General features: G+C 39.6%; 1 protein-coding gene and 1 long non-coding RNA gene across 7 annotated transcripts in view; one reads left to right on the top strand and one right to left on the bottom strand.

The window, feature by feature from the left end:
* Window positions 1-8,430, top strand: part of LOC144656631 (uncharacterized) — a 144,400-nt gene extending 135,970 nt beyond the window's left edge. For all 6 annotated transcript variants that reach the window (XM_078516876.1, XM_078516877.1, XM_078516875.1 and 3 more), the window contains exons 6-10: window positions 76-2,331; window positions 2,728-2,855; window positions 3,258-3,378; window positions 4,145-4,227; window positions 4,626-8,430. In XM_078516876.1, the coding sequence (XP_078373002.1) occupies window positions 76-2,331; window positions 2,728-2,855; window positions 3,258-3,378; window positions 4,145-4,227; window positions 4,626-4,683 (2,646 nt within the window). In that variant the 3' untranslated portion in view covers window positions 4,684-8,430. The remainder of the gene's footprint in view (window positions 1-75; window positions 2,332-2,727; window positions 2,856-3,257; window positions 3,379-4,144; window positions 4,228-4,625) is intronic.
* LOC144656658 (uncharacterized) overlaps window positions 1-15,561 on the bottom strand; it is a 523,850-nt gene that overhangs the window by 433,079 nt on the left and 75,210 nt on the right. The gene's annotated exons all lie outside the window — the stretch shown is intronic.

A 15,561-nucleotide genomic window follows, 5' to 3' on the forward strand; every position in this document is an offset into this window, starting at 1 on the left:
TTTTCCTGAAAAACACATTTTCTTAAAGTAAATGTTTTAAGTGAAAATGTTGAACGTTGATTATATTGTTTTCAGGTCAGTTTTCCTTCAAATCAGATGAATTCAATCACTCAACAAGCTGACGTTCCCGTGAAAGGCACGCTAACAATTGAAAGAAACACACCAGAAGACGACAACATTGGTCGATCTGAAGACCCAGTGGTTGCCATTACTTTTCTAGGCGAATCAACTCCTGATGAACCAAGTTCTGCGAGGAAGCTCAATTGGCCACCATGTGATCCAAAACAGCAAGATGATTCAAAACGGGAGCAAAACGAAAAAGTAGAGGATGAAACAGTACCTTATCGCAGTGCCTCGGAGATCAAAGATGGTAGTAACACTTTCAGGGAAGGACAAAGAAGCCCCGAAAGAAGAAGTACTCGACCTTTAAGTGATACTCGAACTCCAGACGTCATACCTTTGACTTCGACTACCGACCAACACCGACCATGTGTGGAGTTACCTAACTTAGAGCAACACCCTGTTAAACCTAGTCCTACAGGTGATTGGCGAGGTGATGTTGTAGATGATATGACAGGCGACACTGCCAACAATGAAGTGGTGATAGCGGGCAAGAAAAAGCCTCGACCGGATGTCACTGATATTAGCTGTTATAGGGATCAGGCTAAAGCTGCACCTCGAGATCATCATCCTTACGATTCCTTGTCGGCAACTGCTAAATCACCTTATAAAGGAGGGGATGCTGTCGCGGACGATTCACCAAGACATGCAGACCATGGAGCTAGTAATCATATTGAAACGTCTGGAAATTCTAACCCCATCACTTTATTACGAGCAGCTCACGAAACCAAATGCAGCGATGAAGGACTTCTTGGTGCTGGAAGATCGGGTGGTCTAAAAGTGGGACGTAAAGATCAACCTTCCACCAACTACGGTCGAAATGATACACAGAAGCTTGATGAATCTTCTAACTGGAGCCGCAATGGTGCAAAGCCCAAGAAAAACATACAAAGAAGTTCTAATGTTCCATTTAGCACAAAGAAAGTCGACAAAGGGATTTTGTCGGAAGGAGCGGAAGAAGCAAATTGCTTTGGCATACGTCCTTTTTTTCTTGCACGACATACAGATGATAACAGCATTTCGATAACAAATGACATGTGTAATATGGAAAACATTGAAGAAAAGCCTTCAGACATCCTTTCCGGGTACCAAAGGTTTGGCTGTTATCCTGACCGAAGCTATCATACTCCACCTAGGTCTCCACCTACGTTGCTTCTTCCTGAAGGTCCAGACTGTTCTGCAGTGTCACAGGGACCTATTCGAGGGACTGCTCCTAGCTCGACTGGCACTCCTGCTTTTTTGAACTCCAATGAACAAACATATCACCACGACAAGAAACCTGCGTATCCTGGTTATGACCCTTGTTATGCCGTTTACCCAAGTAATCAAAACATTTCAATGTGGAACCTTCCACCGCCACCTCCTTTTCCATCTCTTCCTTGCGATGAATCAGGACATCATACCTCCATTTCCAATGGAGCTGTCCAACCAAGATCTCCACAATTTGTCCCCACTGCTGGTGATATTTTGTTTGCTCAAACACCGTCTTCTACCCAGCAAGTGGGAGGAATGACATCTCTTGGCAATACAGGGTTGGCCTTGACAAATAACGTCATCAACCAAACCGACATTGGACAGTCAGCAATTTCAGCTAATCCGACACCAACCTCGCAAAATGTGATCTTGCAATCAGAAACCTCCTCGGCATCGAGAAGAGCTACAAGACAACAGGAGCAAGAAAGGATAGATAGAGAAATGGCCATAACAACAGCGTTTACAAATGGAGAGAGTACAACGATGCAGCCGGAGTTAGTGAACAACAATTCGCACACACAAGATGACGACTCCTTAGCTGCCCTCGAGCGACGGGTAGCCGAAGCTTGCTCACTTGTGGAAAGAGTCTTGAAAGAAAGGGAAGAAAGAGAAAAAGCGATGAAAGAAAGAGAACGGAGACAAAGAGAAGAGCGTGCTCAGAGAGAACTACAAGAACGTCACAGGAGAGAAAGAGAAGCAAGGAAAGTGAGACAAAGCGGAGAAGGCACATCGACAGGCAGCGAGGAAGAGGCTCCTTCCCAGCATACAGCGCTTCCTGAGAGTCCGCAATGGCTATGTGAACATTATCAGCGGCTGTGTCGTGTCAAGTTCCCCTGTTGTGGAAGGTTCTATCCATGCCATCGCTGTCATAACAACTCAGACGAGTGTATTAATGACAACTGCAAAGCAAAAGAAGCGTTTTATATTGAATGCTCGGTTTGTAGACACCAGCAAGTGGTACGTAAAACACATACAGTTATTTTAGGCCATAAATGTGGAAGATTCGAACGTTCGTTCTTCTCATCTGATTTAAGTTGTCCGACTTGGCGTCCCGGTATATTGCAAAAAGAAGAGTTACAAAGCCTTCTTAATAAATCAGATCAAAGGGTTGAATTGTATGTACAGATGAGCCACTTCAGAATTATTAATCAAAGTTTGATTACACGTATCTTTCGTTAGAATTACGTTTACGACATTTATTGGGAATTGCACATGCAACTGCTACAGAAGAGACAAGGCCGCTAAATTGGGCAGAAATTCTCAGTCAATTCTTCTTGTCATCCTGTACTTAGCCCTCATGGGGCGCTTTTATACCATGAAATGACAACATATCTCCTTCGCTTGTTTTCAAAGATCAATCAAGACGCCCAAACTTGTGCCAGATGTAAAACAAAGATGTCGGCGTATTTCTGCTCAATCTGCAAACACTTCACTGGCGAGGATAAATACCCGTATCATTGTACAAAATGCGGCATTTGCCGGTAAGTGGAAACATCACACCCAGATGGTTAAAAGAGGAGAATGTGTCATCATAACAGGTTACATAGAGCAGTTTTCAACTGAGTGTCGTAAAACCAAAACAAAATTATCACTCTGGCTAATCACAAAGATCACAACCAATTCAGTGAACCAATCACAACTTGAAGTATAAACAAAGCGCGGGAAAACGTGTGTGAGTGAGTCACGATTTAAAGATTAATAGGCAAGAACTCTGACACGGGAAAAATCCAGCGAGTAAAATGCATATGGCCAAAGATGTAATGATCAGAGAATTTAAACGCAGTTCATTGATAAAAAATCTTTACTTGATTGATGTTGATTGAAGAGCTAGAGAGGAGACGATATTCGTCACCAAGCTGTGATGTCTTTCCTCTTATTTTCAGGATTCACAAAGACAGATCTTTCCATTGTGACGTGTGTAACGTTTGTCTGGATAAACGGCTTCAAGGAAAACATAAGTGCAGAGCAAATTCTGGACATGACGAGTGCTGCATTTGCTTGGAGGTAATTGCATGCATATTTATAAAGGCAAGGCCGTAGCCTCTTTCAGGCAAACAGTGGCAGTTGCCTCAGTCATTTTTTCGTTTTTGTTGTTATCTTTGGAAGGGGAAAAGTAAATGCCTAGGGAGAGAATTTAACCATGGTCATTGCCTCAGTCATAATTTTTTTTCTGGCTAAGGCCTTGAAAGACCATACTGTTTTAAGCATCGCGGAAACGGGTGCGGAGTGTCCGAGTTACGCGTTGGGAAAAAACTAGTCAGTGGCTTGAAGTTAATTATGGCCTTGAATCTGACTAGAGTCTAAACGCTTTCAACTTTGGTTATTAATTTGAACAGTTTAGGTGAACCGCAGATCTTGTCGAACAGGCTCAGCAAAGATTATCTGCCTAGCGCTGAAAGCATCTTCAAGGTCCGGCTGAAGTAGCCAAGGTGCTGTGCTCCACTATTTACCAACTGAAGAATGCAGCAAAAGGAGGCGATAGCGAGTTCGGAAGCAGCGATGGTGGGACACTTCCAAAAGCAAAGCCGCCAAACCCAAGTGTAGAAGAAAAAGATGGAATAGTGGAAAACTTACAGTTGAGCTGCAAGTTTGCACTTAAAAATGTGCCGACCTGCTTTTGAAGGCATATCGAGAGAAGCTTATGAGTCCGAACTAGAAGAATACAATAAAACAGAAGAATTTGGCGTCACAAGTAACACAGTAATTTATAGGTATAGAAATGTCCACAAAAAATAGATGACTATTATTTTTATTTTAATCGTATCCCCAGGATGCGTTCAGCGGTTGCCAGATCCTTCCATGCTCACACAAGGTTCACAGAGAGTGCGCCATTGCAATGATACAGAACGGCGTGTAAGTATACCTGAAATGTCCTCCTGTTGCAGCTGTTTTTATTGCGATCTTCAATTTTGACAGAGCAATTACATTGGTGTAGGTTAAAGGGTATTTCAAAATTTACCACTGCTAGCAGTGTTTCTGAACGAACAATGAAGTCCCAATGACCCTCTCCAGTCCCAAACGCCTTTTATCACTGTTGGTAGGACATCGCGGAAGTCCTGGGTTCAAATCTTGTTGAAGCCTCACACACTTTACATCTCTTCAGTGCTTTTTTTTCTATGTTCTGTTATAATTTTTGAGATTGTCACCTTTATTTGTCATTTGCATGTATTTATCTGTACACTGTCGCAGAAATATCTTAGGCAAAGCAAGATAAGCTTGGATAAATCAGATTTCTTCTCTTTATTCCACAGTCGCAGTTGTCCCATTTGCCGTCATCCCCTGTACAGTCAGACAGGAGGTACCGAGTAGATGGCTGATACGGGAATGGGGAAAACAATACATCCAATGTCTAAAATCGCTTCATTATTAAAATGAAACTAAAAGTCAAAACATTATAAGGGGATAAGAGGGAAAATTCATCATTAAGGTGAAATTCATTTTACCCTGATGATGACTAATTAGTCGAAAACGCTCGTTTTTTTTTTTTTAAACTTTTTGGCATAATAAAATAAATTATTCCATATCTCGAGTGGACCACAGTAGACCACAATAAAAAATTACTGGTTGTTCCAGTAATTGTGTTATCCATTTAAGTCTTAGTCTTAGTAAAGAGGCAATTTCGAAAATTTTGTAGTTTCAGCCTTAGATTAGTACCCAAAATTTGCGAGCCGTTTATAGTTCTTTACGGTCAAGGAATGCCCGACGTCACAAGTCCTATTTTTGTCAATTATGGCTTATTATAACCAGCTACATTTATGTATATAAAAAACATATTCAGGTATCGTATACTGTAAACCGAAAGCAAAATGAAGTGCCTCCTTTGGGGTAGTAGGTCTTAACTGGACTGCGTACAGACTTCTTCTTTTTACGTCTGCAAGCAAGTTGATCAAATTTAATAGATTGCAAGTAGAAGTTAAGACAGTACACAACTTAAGCATTGCTTCATTCCTACTGTCTGTTTGTTTGTTTGTACATGATTGAAACAGAGTTTCAGGTCTGAATTACGTTTTAAGTTTCAAAATAGATCTAGAGAAAAATAACGATTACAACAGAAAAAGGTGTCTGAACTAACCGATTTGTTTTAAACAAGCCACTTCAAGTATTAACAGTTTTTAATAGAAATAGTTTAAGTATTTGTTTTAAAATTTTCACAGTGGGAAACGTTTGTATCGCCTACAAGTATAATAGTTTCAACTGTTCCTTGAACAAAAAAAAATTAAAAAAAAAAAACGAAAAAAGGCAAAAAAACTAAGAATCATTAAAAAGAAACCCCACAAGAGGTCTACACTGAGAGGTAACAACGCCACGGTTCAGTAGTGTGGCTCTCGCTGATTAAAAATAACATGAAAAAGCAACAGATTAAACATAAATCGAAAATCGTTAATCATTACTGAACATACCATTTCTGTGATCAAATCACAATTTAAAAATTAAAGGGAAAAGAAAGTGATCAAAGATTACATGCATATTTTAAGATCAAGAAAGATAACAGTTTTCAAAGCAAGTTATAACTTGTACAAATGATGAAACAGAGACTGAAGACCAGTCATCATGACTAATTTGTCAGCATTACAAAATATCAAGTGTTTTCCGGCAATACACTTTATTTCAACTAACTATGATTTCAACTGCTCAAAACAGTCTAAAAGGCAGGATGGATTAGTGGAAGGTGAAAAAACACGTCGATGATAAGACAGTGTATCTGTCTTTTTTCAATAAGTATATTATAATAATATACCTTTATTTTTACTATTTTCAGTAAAATTTCGCTAGATTTTACAGGTAACCCGTAGCTGTATGCTTAATTCTGGTAGTAGTTTTAAGTCCATGGAATTTTTACATAGTTTATCAACTTGGGCTACGTTTACACGGGACCGGTCCGGAACCATTCCGAACTGGACCGTACCGGATCGGCTTCTAATTACACGAAACTGTACTTGAAATGGTCCGGAACGGATCCAGAACGGTCCCCTGTAAACAGAAGGCGTATCCCGTCTGAAAATCGGATCGAATCCGTTCCGGACCGGTCCCGTGTAAACAAATTTAAGCTTAATAGCTTTAATATAACTTAAAATAGGTACGGTAGGTTAAAAATAGGCGAATTAGAATTTAATTCTGGTTTAGTGACTTAAAGTCCAAGAGATTCTTTGCATGATGTAAGGCCCCGTCTCAGGTTGCATCATCGCACGCAATATTTTGCTCTCAACGTGGCAACATTTCCCGCAACGCTGCTGCTGACAAAGCAAGCAAGTTCTGATGTTTAATTTACCATTACGTAATCAAAATAGTGACGATAACCTAAACAAAAAGCTAAGAAGAGCAACTACAGATGTTTAATGTTTTTGCCTCATATAGAAGAGAGAAGTAAGAGAAAAAACTCGTTGTGTTTTGTTTAGAGATTCAATGACTAAAAAGAAGACAATGGATGATTCTTTTCCCACGCCATTGCCTGCAATGTTGCGACAGTGAACACAAAGTGCAATTAGCCATGTTGCGCCGTGTGTCCGGGCTTAAAGGTTTCAACTTTAAAATACAGAAAAGGATCTTGACGAAACGAAATATAGATAGCTTGAGAATAGGTGAACAAGGTGATCGTAAACCTCGCTAGAATGTGCAAACAAAGTAAATTGGCAAACAGCAGACGCTTAGAAAAGGATAAGTGGTTTTGTAACGGTAATAATGCGGAGAAATACAGGACTGTGATCAATCCTACTCTTAAGGCTAGAGATCCTGTATTTTACCGTCATATTATCGTTGCAAACCAGAGGAAACTACAGTCTAGAACTCACCAAAACTTCGTAAGACTGGAGGAGGTTTGCGATAAAGTGTTTTTTTTAACGTGAGGATATTTTTAGGGGTGGACCATTAGAGATCAGAAGGGAGGGGGAGAGAGTGGTAACAATTTCCACACGAAATTCGTGCCGAAGTCACTGACTAGTATACCATCGAAACCCTGCAAACAGTTGCTTAGCAAAAATATATTCTTGTAAGATTTGCTGATTTTGCCTAAACAACCTTTACAAATCCTGCAGAGAGCTTAAGGCTGCAAAACTTTCATCCACCTTATCTCCCCCCATCCTCGATTTCTAAGTAATGGTCCACCCCTTACCGACGACAGGCCACACTATATGATATTAGTTCTAGCCGTATGTATAATAGAACTGTATAGCTTAAAATTATACGCCCACCCTTTAGCCGAATTTTCCAAAAGTTTTTATCGATTTTACAACTCGTGTGCTTACCTTATTATAGGAAATTAACACTTGTGTTGATTAAGGCATGGGAAACTAACGCGACTTAAATTAACGCGAATTGAAATAAAAATTACTTCCCAATAAAGGAAATTAACGCGTTAGAGGGGGTGGATCAATTTAGGTTTCTGGGAAACTGCTCACCTAGCCCTCCCCAAACCTAACATTTTGCCCAAAGCGATAAGTAAGGGTTAATGTTAGGTTTGGGGAGGGGTAGGTGAGCAGTTTCCCAGAAACCTAAATTGATCCGAGGGGGTAACATTTCAAAATGAGGGAAATTAACGCGCCGTACACAACACAAACAAGTTTATTTCAACACTTGTTTGCGTATAATCTTAAACGCAAACTATTTTCATGGTACTTTTTCCACTTCGAGCGTTCTTCGTAGTATCAGTATAGCGGCAGATGTCCACCCTGATAAAATAATGATTTTTCCTTTCAGTCAAGAACGTCTGGACTGCAACAAGAAACTGGGACCAAAATAATGGAAATTAAGGTCATGGAAATCAACGCTCCACTTAATTAACGGTGCGGAAATTAACGTTAACAAGAATTAACGCGACTTAATTTTAGAGTTAATTAAGAAGAGTTAATTTAATGACGCGTTAATTTCCTATAATAAGGTAAATAACAGTAACTTCAACTCTTTAACTTACACTTAACCGCGTGAATCGCATGCAGGAAAAAATCCAGCGGTAGTGTATGGTATGGCTTAACAGCAAGACGACCTTCATTCAATTGTCAATGCAAGCAAAATAAGTAATTCTTCGACTAATCTTAAATATTAACTAATAAAATACAAAAACAAATGAGGTAGTGTGAGGCAGGTAATTTTATTCAGCGTCTGATTGGACAAGAAGCATGACTGCGATTTCAAACAAACTTGTTAGCTTATCAAAAGCAAAAAGTTGTTTACTCCTGGCAAAGCGACCACAGAATCAGCTTATAAAGAACTGCACAATAAAGCTTTATGGAGTATACATTAGGTGTCTATACAAACCGAAAATTGAGTGTTGATCTGATTATTTCACAATCATTGCAATGGCTGCTTGTCAGAAATAACCAGCCTGAATACAGCCGTGCACGCGTTGCATACCTATATTAGTTTTAGCTACATGCCATCACAATCAAATCCGCTTCACCTGCAGACGTGCTATTGTTAAAATTACGTGTAGGTGTTTGAGCCAGATGATCTGCTTTTTGTGTGTGATCTTTTTACGTCCGGCATACCAGCTGCGTCTATAGGTCCATGTGATACACAGTACTGGCTCCATTGGCGAAAATCGTCCCCGTTAACACTGCTGAACTCATTAAATTAACAATAAGGAGGACTTTAAAATATTGAATCAAAGTGTCATCGTGATCAATGCTACGGATTTAACCAATTGCTTTACATTTTTTCATACTCAGTGTTACCTTTTTATATACTAGGATACTAGTTTCTGGCTGAGTTGTTTATCTACCAACCAAGCTATAGAATTCGATCGGACAAAAGCTCATGCATAGACATATATTCACCACAGTAACTTTTATTCATTTTAAAAATATTACTATTTTCGGTTGTGTACACGCAATGTGCCGGGGAGAAGAGGACGGGCAGACGATAGAACGGCCTTTTAAACGAAAAAAGTTATATGCTTATATTATATATTAAGGATTTGGGTTGGGGCCCAGGAGTAGGGGGGGTGGGGGGAATCTCGAACAGACCCACCGACGGTAATTCATCTAACTGAGAGTTATTCAAGACAGTGAAAAATTAAGATAAAGAGTTGCAGTATCCCTTCTGTAAGTATGCGAAAGGGTTGCCATTTCAGTCAAAAATGGTATATGATATGAAAGGGTAAGGGTTTGAATTCAAACCTTTGGGGCAGAGCCTCTCAGTACAAATTTTTTTGTTTAACCCCCGGGCTCAGTCGACTGTAAATCCGGTACAGAGGTGCCTAAAGTCCAAAAATAATCATGACCTCCGTTACGTCCGAGTCGCGCCAAGCAAGGGAGTGAAGGATTTCGGTAAATGGCATAATTATGTATCATATCAGTGGTAAAAAAAAAAAGATCACGAGCGACAAGTCCTTGACATTTGTCGCAACCAGTTAGCAGTTCCACAACAAATGGTTCAGCCAATCAAGTAAAAATAATTCGTTTTTGAAAAATATGACCGAATGGTTAGAGAAAGCTGAGGGTCCTGAAGGGGTAAAATGGGAGCTGGGATTTGCCTCTTTTTGGGCTGGGAAAATGGGATTCGTGCACTGGGACTGGGATTTTACCACTGGGAATGGGACACCTTCTTTGTGAGACTTGCTAGTCTCTGACTCTATAATTTCACACAAATACTCGAATTATCCCACTTTGATTGCACAAAAAGTCAGTATTTTTCCAGGCTTTACGCTGCAGTTAGGGCTTTCCACAAGTTGCTCGGCAACTTTTTGACAACTTTTCAGGATTCGAGCAACTTTTTCCCCTTCGAGCAACTTTTTTCCTCTCAAGCAACTTGTGGCATTTTGGGCAATTTCCAGACCGAAGATCTCCGAAGGTTATCCGAGTGTTGTTCAAAGGCAAAACGAACGTTTCCGAAGATTTGCGAAGTTTGCCGAAGACTTCCGAGGAACATCTGAAGACGTTTCAACTTTCTGCTCTTTCTGCATTAAAAACATTACAAAACTCGTCAGCAAACATGACGTCATCGATATCTTCACGATTTTTCTCAGTTAAAGAAATCCTTGTTAGTTAACAAATTTTCCCCTTAATATGTTATTAAGATACTTCTTTTGCTGTAAAATTGCATAAAACTGCTTAGAAATCTTACCCTCAGAGGGAAATTAGCGTATATTTAGAGAAATTATCTTGATTAGAAGCAGCGTTTGGAGCAATTTTCGAGCAACTTTTGGTATCAGAAGCAACTTTTTTGATTTTTGGAGCAACTTTTGAGCAACTTTTTGCGAAATTACGGGCAACTTTTTAGGAAATCTCGAGCAAGTTGTGGAAAGCCCCAGCTGCAGTCATAACATGTCCGTGAACAGCGGTTTGTTATAATACATGGTTGCGCGGAGATATGAAATTTATCTTCAAGTGTTCAAATCAAACACAAGAAGATAAATTTAAAATCTCCAAGCAACCATGTATTATTCTGTTTACTACATAAACCTACTAGTTTTTAACGATTTCCAAAGATTTCCGACCATTTTCCGAAGATTTCCAAACTGTTGTCCGAAGGTCTCTGAAGGTCATACCACTGTTTCCGAACATTTTCCGAACTTTTCCGAACATTTTTAAAGATTGCCGAAGATAACCGAATATTTCTGAGGAAGGTCTGAAGATGTTCGAATACATGTCGATAAATTTGGCTCATTCACCTTTGAACCATGGCAAACTTGTCAGCACATGATTGGTGATATCGTAATTCAAGTGATGTTCTGACTGATCTAGATCTTTATATATGAAGTTGATGAAATTCTTAGTGGCGTGGACAGTGAATATATGACACAGAAGAATTTTGTCTTGATTTTGAGTTCGAATCTACAGAGATGATTACTGATGCAGAATCTGTTATACTCGACGAGGAAACTTCACAAGATACTGGTGCCATTAAAGGGACATGGACACTGTCACGGGGATTTTAATGCTTTTCGGTAAAAAGTACTAAAATTGGCGAATAGGTCCTCTCGTTCATGAAATGCACCTAGTACATCAAGATGTAGATATAAAGTAAATATTGAGGTATTTTCGTCTATAAGTGCCTTCAAGGATTCCTGCAAGTTTATGTATCCCCATCAGAATATTCGTGGGATCCTGAATTCATAGAGTTTATTTTTTTAAAACTCTGAAATAGCTTGCTGGTCAGAATACAGTCAATATGATATGAGGTCTTTATGTGGCATGTAATGGGAAGAGGGGGTGTTTTTACCACAGAAACGATGAAGCCAAATTTATAGTCATTATATGTACAGGACTTTATCCTGTACTTATGAAAATGGGATTTCTTGTTAATGAACTGGGATTTTGGACCCGCCTTCGGGACCCTCAAAGCTACAAATCGTTGATGTATAGCATACTGACGACGCAGTGCGGCGGGAAACCAGTTCATTTGTTGCGGTTGTGTTTTTTTTGTCACTGACAGTACAATATAGACAAATAGGCGTAGCACCCTACTGGCAAGGAAAGGGATGGCATACATGAAAAATCTAGATGCCGTACCGAATTATAAACTCACTCAGTAGTATCGACAAATGATTAAACCATGTTTATTCCTCTACTCGCTTTTAATACACCTCTTCTCGCTACGTTCCTATCGCAAAAAGCGGAAATGCTTGTTGGCTGACAACTGGATATAGAATATGGACAACTGGATATAGAATATGGGTTAAGACAAAAGTGGTAATGTTTGTTGTGAGCCCTATTTCGAGGTCACGCATGCATGATGACAACTGGATATAGCTTTTGTGTTCATGGGACAAAAGCGGTAAAATGTTTGTTGTGAGCCCTATTTCGAGATCACGCATGCATGATGACTAGGGCTTTCCACAAGTTGCTCGAGACTTCCCAAAAAGTTGCCCGTAATTTCTCAAAAAGTTGCTCAAAAGTTGCTGCAAAAATCCAAAAAAGTTGCTTCAGCTAATAAAAGTTGCTCTAAAGTTGCTCCAAAAAATCCAAAACGCTGCTTCTAATCAAGAGAATTTCTCTTAATATATGCTAATTTCCCTTTGAGGGTTAGATTTCTAAGCAGTTTTCTGCAATTTTACAGCAAAAGAAGCATCTTAATAACATATTAAGGGAAAAGTTTGTTAAATAACAAGGTTGTCTTTAACTGAGAAAAATCGTGCATGACGATATCGATGACATCATGTTTCCTGACGAGTTTTGTTATGTTTTAGGCAGAATGAGCCGAAAGTTGAAACCTCTTCAGATGTTCCTCGAAAATCTTCGGTAAACCTCGTAAATTTTCGGAAACGTTCGTATGGCCTTTGAACAACACTCGGATAATCTTCGGAGATCTTCGGTCTGGAAATTGCTCAAAATGCAACAAGTTGCTCGAGAGGAAAAAAGTTGCTCAAAGGGGAAAAAGTTGCTCGAAATATGAAAAGTTGCCAAAAAGTTGCCGAGCAACTTGTGGAAAGCCCTAATGATGACAACTGGATATAGCTTTTGTGTTCATGGGTTAAGACAAAAGCGGTAATGTTTGTTTTTGAGCCCTGAAGCAAGGTCACGCATGCATGCGATGACAACTGGACATAGAATATGGGTTATTCCGGGTATTAAGACCCCAGAAAGCGGAAATATTTTTTTTAATCTTTGTTGTGAAGCATATTGAGGAACAGGATGACAACTGATGAACGTCTGACTGCTTACAAAGGGAGGCAAAGAGGCTTCTTGCGGTCATAAATCAGTCTATGGGCGCGAGAGAGGTAGCGCTGTGGCACAACAGTGGTCATGCCGAAGTTGCAAAAAGTTACTAGTCAATTGTATAATTGAACGGAGAATATAGCAAAGTGGACCCGGACCTCCTTCAAGCAAAATTGTAAGTACCCAATTTTACAAAGTCTTTGTTTCGAATATTCGGGGACAAATGTACAATATATTTGAATGATGGACAGCAAAACCGCGATCAGACCACAAAGAGTGAATAAGAACGCGAAAGGTTTCGCCCGATCTTAAGGTTAAACTGTGATGGATTCGATGAATTCTTCTGCTTGAAAATAGATCAAACTTCATCTGCCCCCACCATTACAACTGTAATGTTTTTCTTTTTTTCTTATCTGCCTTCGTTTTTTGTGTTGTATTTCTTGTGCTTTCTATTCACTAAGTTGAAGAGTCATTTTTTCGTATTTGGTGATGGCACTCAGATAATTGGTATTTGTTCTTTCAACGTATTAATTTGAGGGTTCTGACGGGAGAAGGAGGGAGGGTGGGTAATAAATCCAATTTTCCAGCTCAAATTTTTGCGCACATCCTATGCCTAGTCTGTTGTTTCCCAAATCTTTTCCAATTCCAATCCCAGTTACATTTTTTGGTTTATGATTGCAAGTCCCAATGACCCAAATGCCATTTTCCCAGTGAAAATTTGCCCAAATATTTCCCAGTTCCCATTTCACCCATTCAGGCCCCTCTTATTACAATGCCTCAGTCTATTTTTGTATCACTTTGCTGAACTAAGTGATCTGACACAGCATACGTAGTTTTAAATTCTTTTACATGCCGAAAGTGAAATGTTTGTCACTCGCTCGCTGCTGTACAAGGCCTGACCAATCGTTCCCTCCACGCTCGCTCGCAAGCACCAGCACGCTCACTTTGTTTTGATACTAGTGAATGTAGTTTCATCTGTTTTTGTCCAAGAATGAATACCATGAATACCACATGATTGAGTCATACTCTGTTCCCGGGTTGACTCAACATACTGAAGTGCGTTGGCGTACGTTTTTACGTTCACCGGCACAGGTCGTACGAGGTCGTGCATGACTCGCAGGTTACAGTCTATACAGTAAGCAGTTTGGCAAAACACAAATAATTCGGCATCATTCCGTGATGTGCGAACAAAGCATTGTGGCATAGCGTGGACATTTTAAGGCCTGTAAGAGCTTTAAGAAAAACCGTGAGTACCAAATTTACCACTATATTGTTTCTAAGATTTAAACGGAACAAATCTATGCATATCGAATAAAAGCTGCACAGTACGGGTAGTACGTAGAGGCCAATGCAAAGCACATTTGTAAGGAATTCTGAAGTTAATAAATATACGCACAGTTTATACCGTATATACCGCCATTTTGCACTCTTGCACTATTGTTGTCATAGCACCGTGTGTTAAGATGATGACGATGATGATCACGCTAAGCTTATAAGATAGATATAAACATCAACACCGATGAGACTTAGTTGATTCTTGGCTTCTTTAAAACCATGTAAACTTTTATTTTACAAATAAAAACCTCTTTACGCGGATAGGTGCCAAATAAAGCGAGGTAAAACTGAACTGCGAAAGCGTTGCGAAGGACCTGTTTAATCCGGAACTGTAAACCATGAATAGCTCGAAAAGAAAAGTAAAAAAAAAATCTTCTCGGTTCATTAGGTTCTCCGTCACTGTTCACACCTTCACAGGTTGTCTGCTCGCAAACTAGAGATGGTTTCTTGTTTCATTATTTCATCATTTTTGGGCGTCAAAAGACAGGGAATTAAAATCACGCACTTTCTCGCTAATAACCGATTATCAGGAAGATCCCTCTGGAAGGTTCCCAAGACGATATTATAAATTTGAGTCACTTGAGTCTCTAATGATGCCTTACAACAAGGAGCCCAAAAGTGTGACCCCTTGTAATTCATTCACATTCTTTCGTGTAGATTCAATCTAATCAGTAGTCAACTGCAAGCCATCCTTGGCTTTTGATTGGATAAGGACAACACGAAAGAATGTGACTAAATTAATAGTTGTCACACTTTTGGACTGCTTGCTGCAAAGGACATGGTCTATAACACTGAAGTTGACACGATCGCGTTTTCATGCGTGCAGCCCCTCCTATTTCCTCAAGTGAAAACGAATAGAAAGCGTTAGTACGTGTTATTTGGCCAACTTCGTCAGGCTGTAAATCCGCTACAGTGTTGCCTTAATTCTAGAAATGACCGCAGTAATGCCTTGCCAGTCGTTTGTCGAGTTTGCGTTTCTATGGATCACTGGCAGTTATAGTATAAGGGAGTATAAACAACCATGAATACTGAAATGACGAGTCATTGTATAGAATCGACATACGAAAGGATGCGTGGGCGTAATTTATTCGCCCAATAAGGGAATCTTTGTTTACAGTATTTTCCTCATTAGCATAAGCCCTTTATTTTCTGATCGAGCTACAAACATATCAATTCTGAATATTGTAAGAATATGGTACAATTAACTTTCGCTATAAACTTGAGCCCGATGTATTAAATAATTTTTCTGTCACGCAGATTT

This window comes from Oculina patagonica, chromosome 6 (genome assembly GCF_052425735.1).
Source record: "Oculina patagonica isolate OP01 chromosome 6, crgOcupat, whole genome shotgun sequence".
Lineage (NCBI taxonomy): Eukaryota > Metazoa > Cnidaria > Anthozoa > Scleractinia > Oculinidae > Oculina > Oculina patagonica.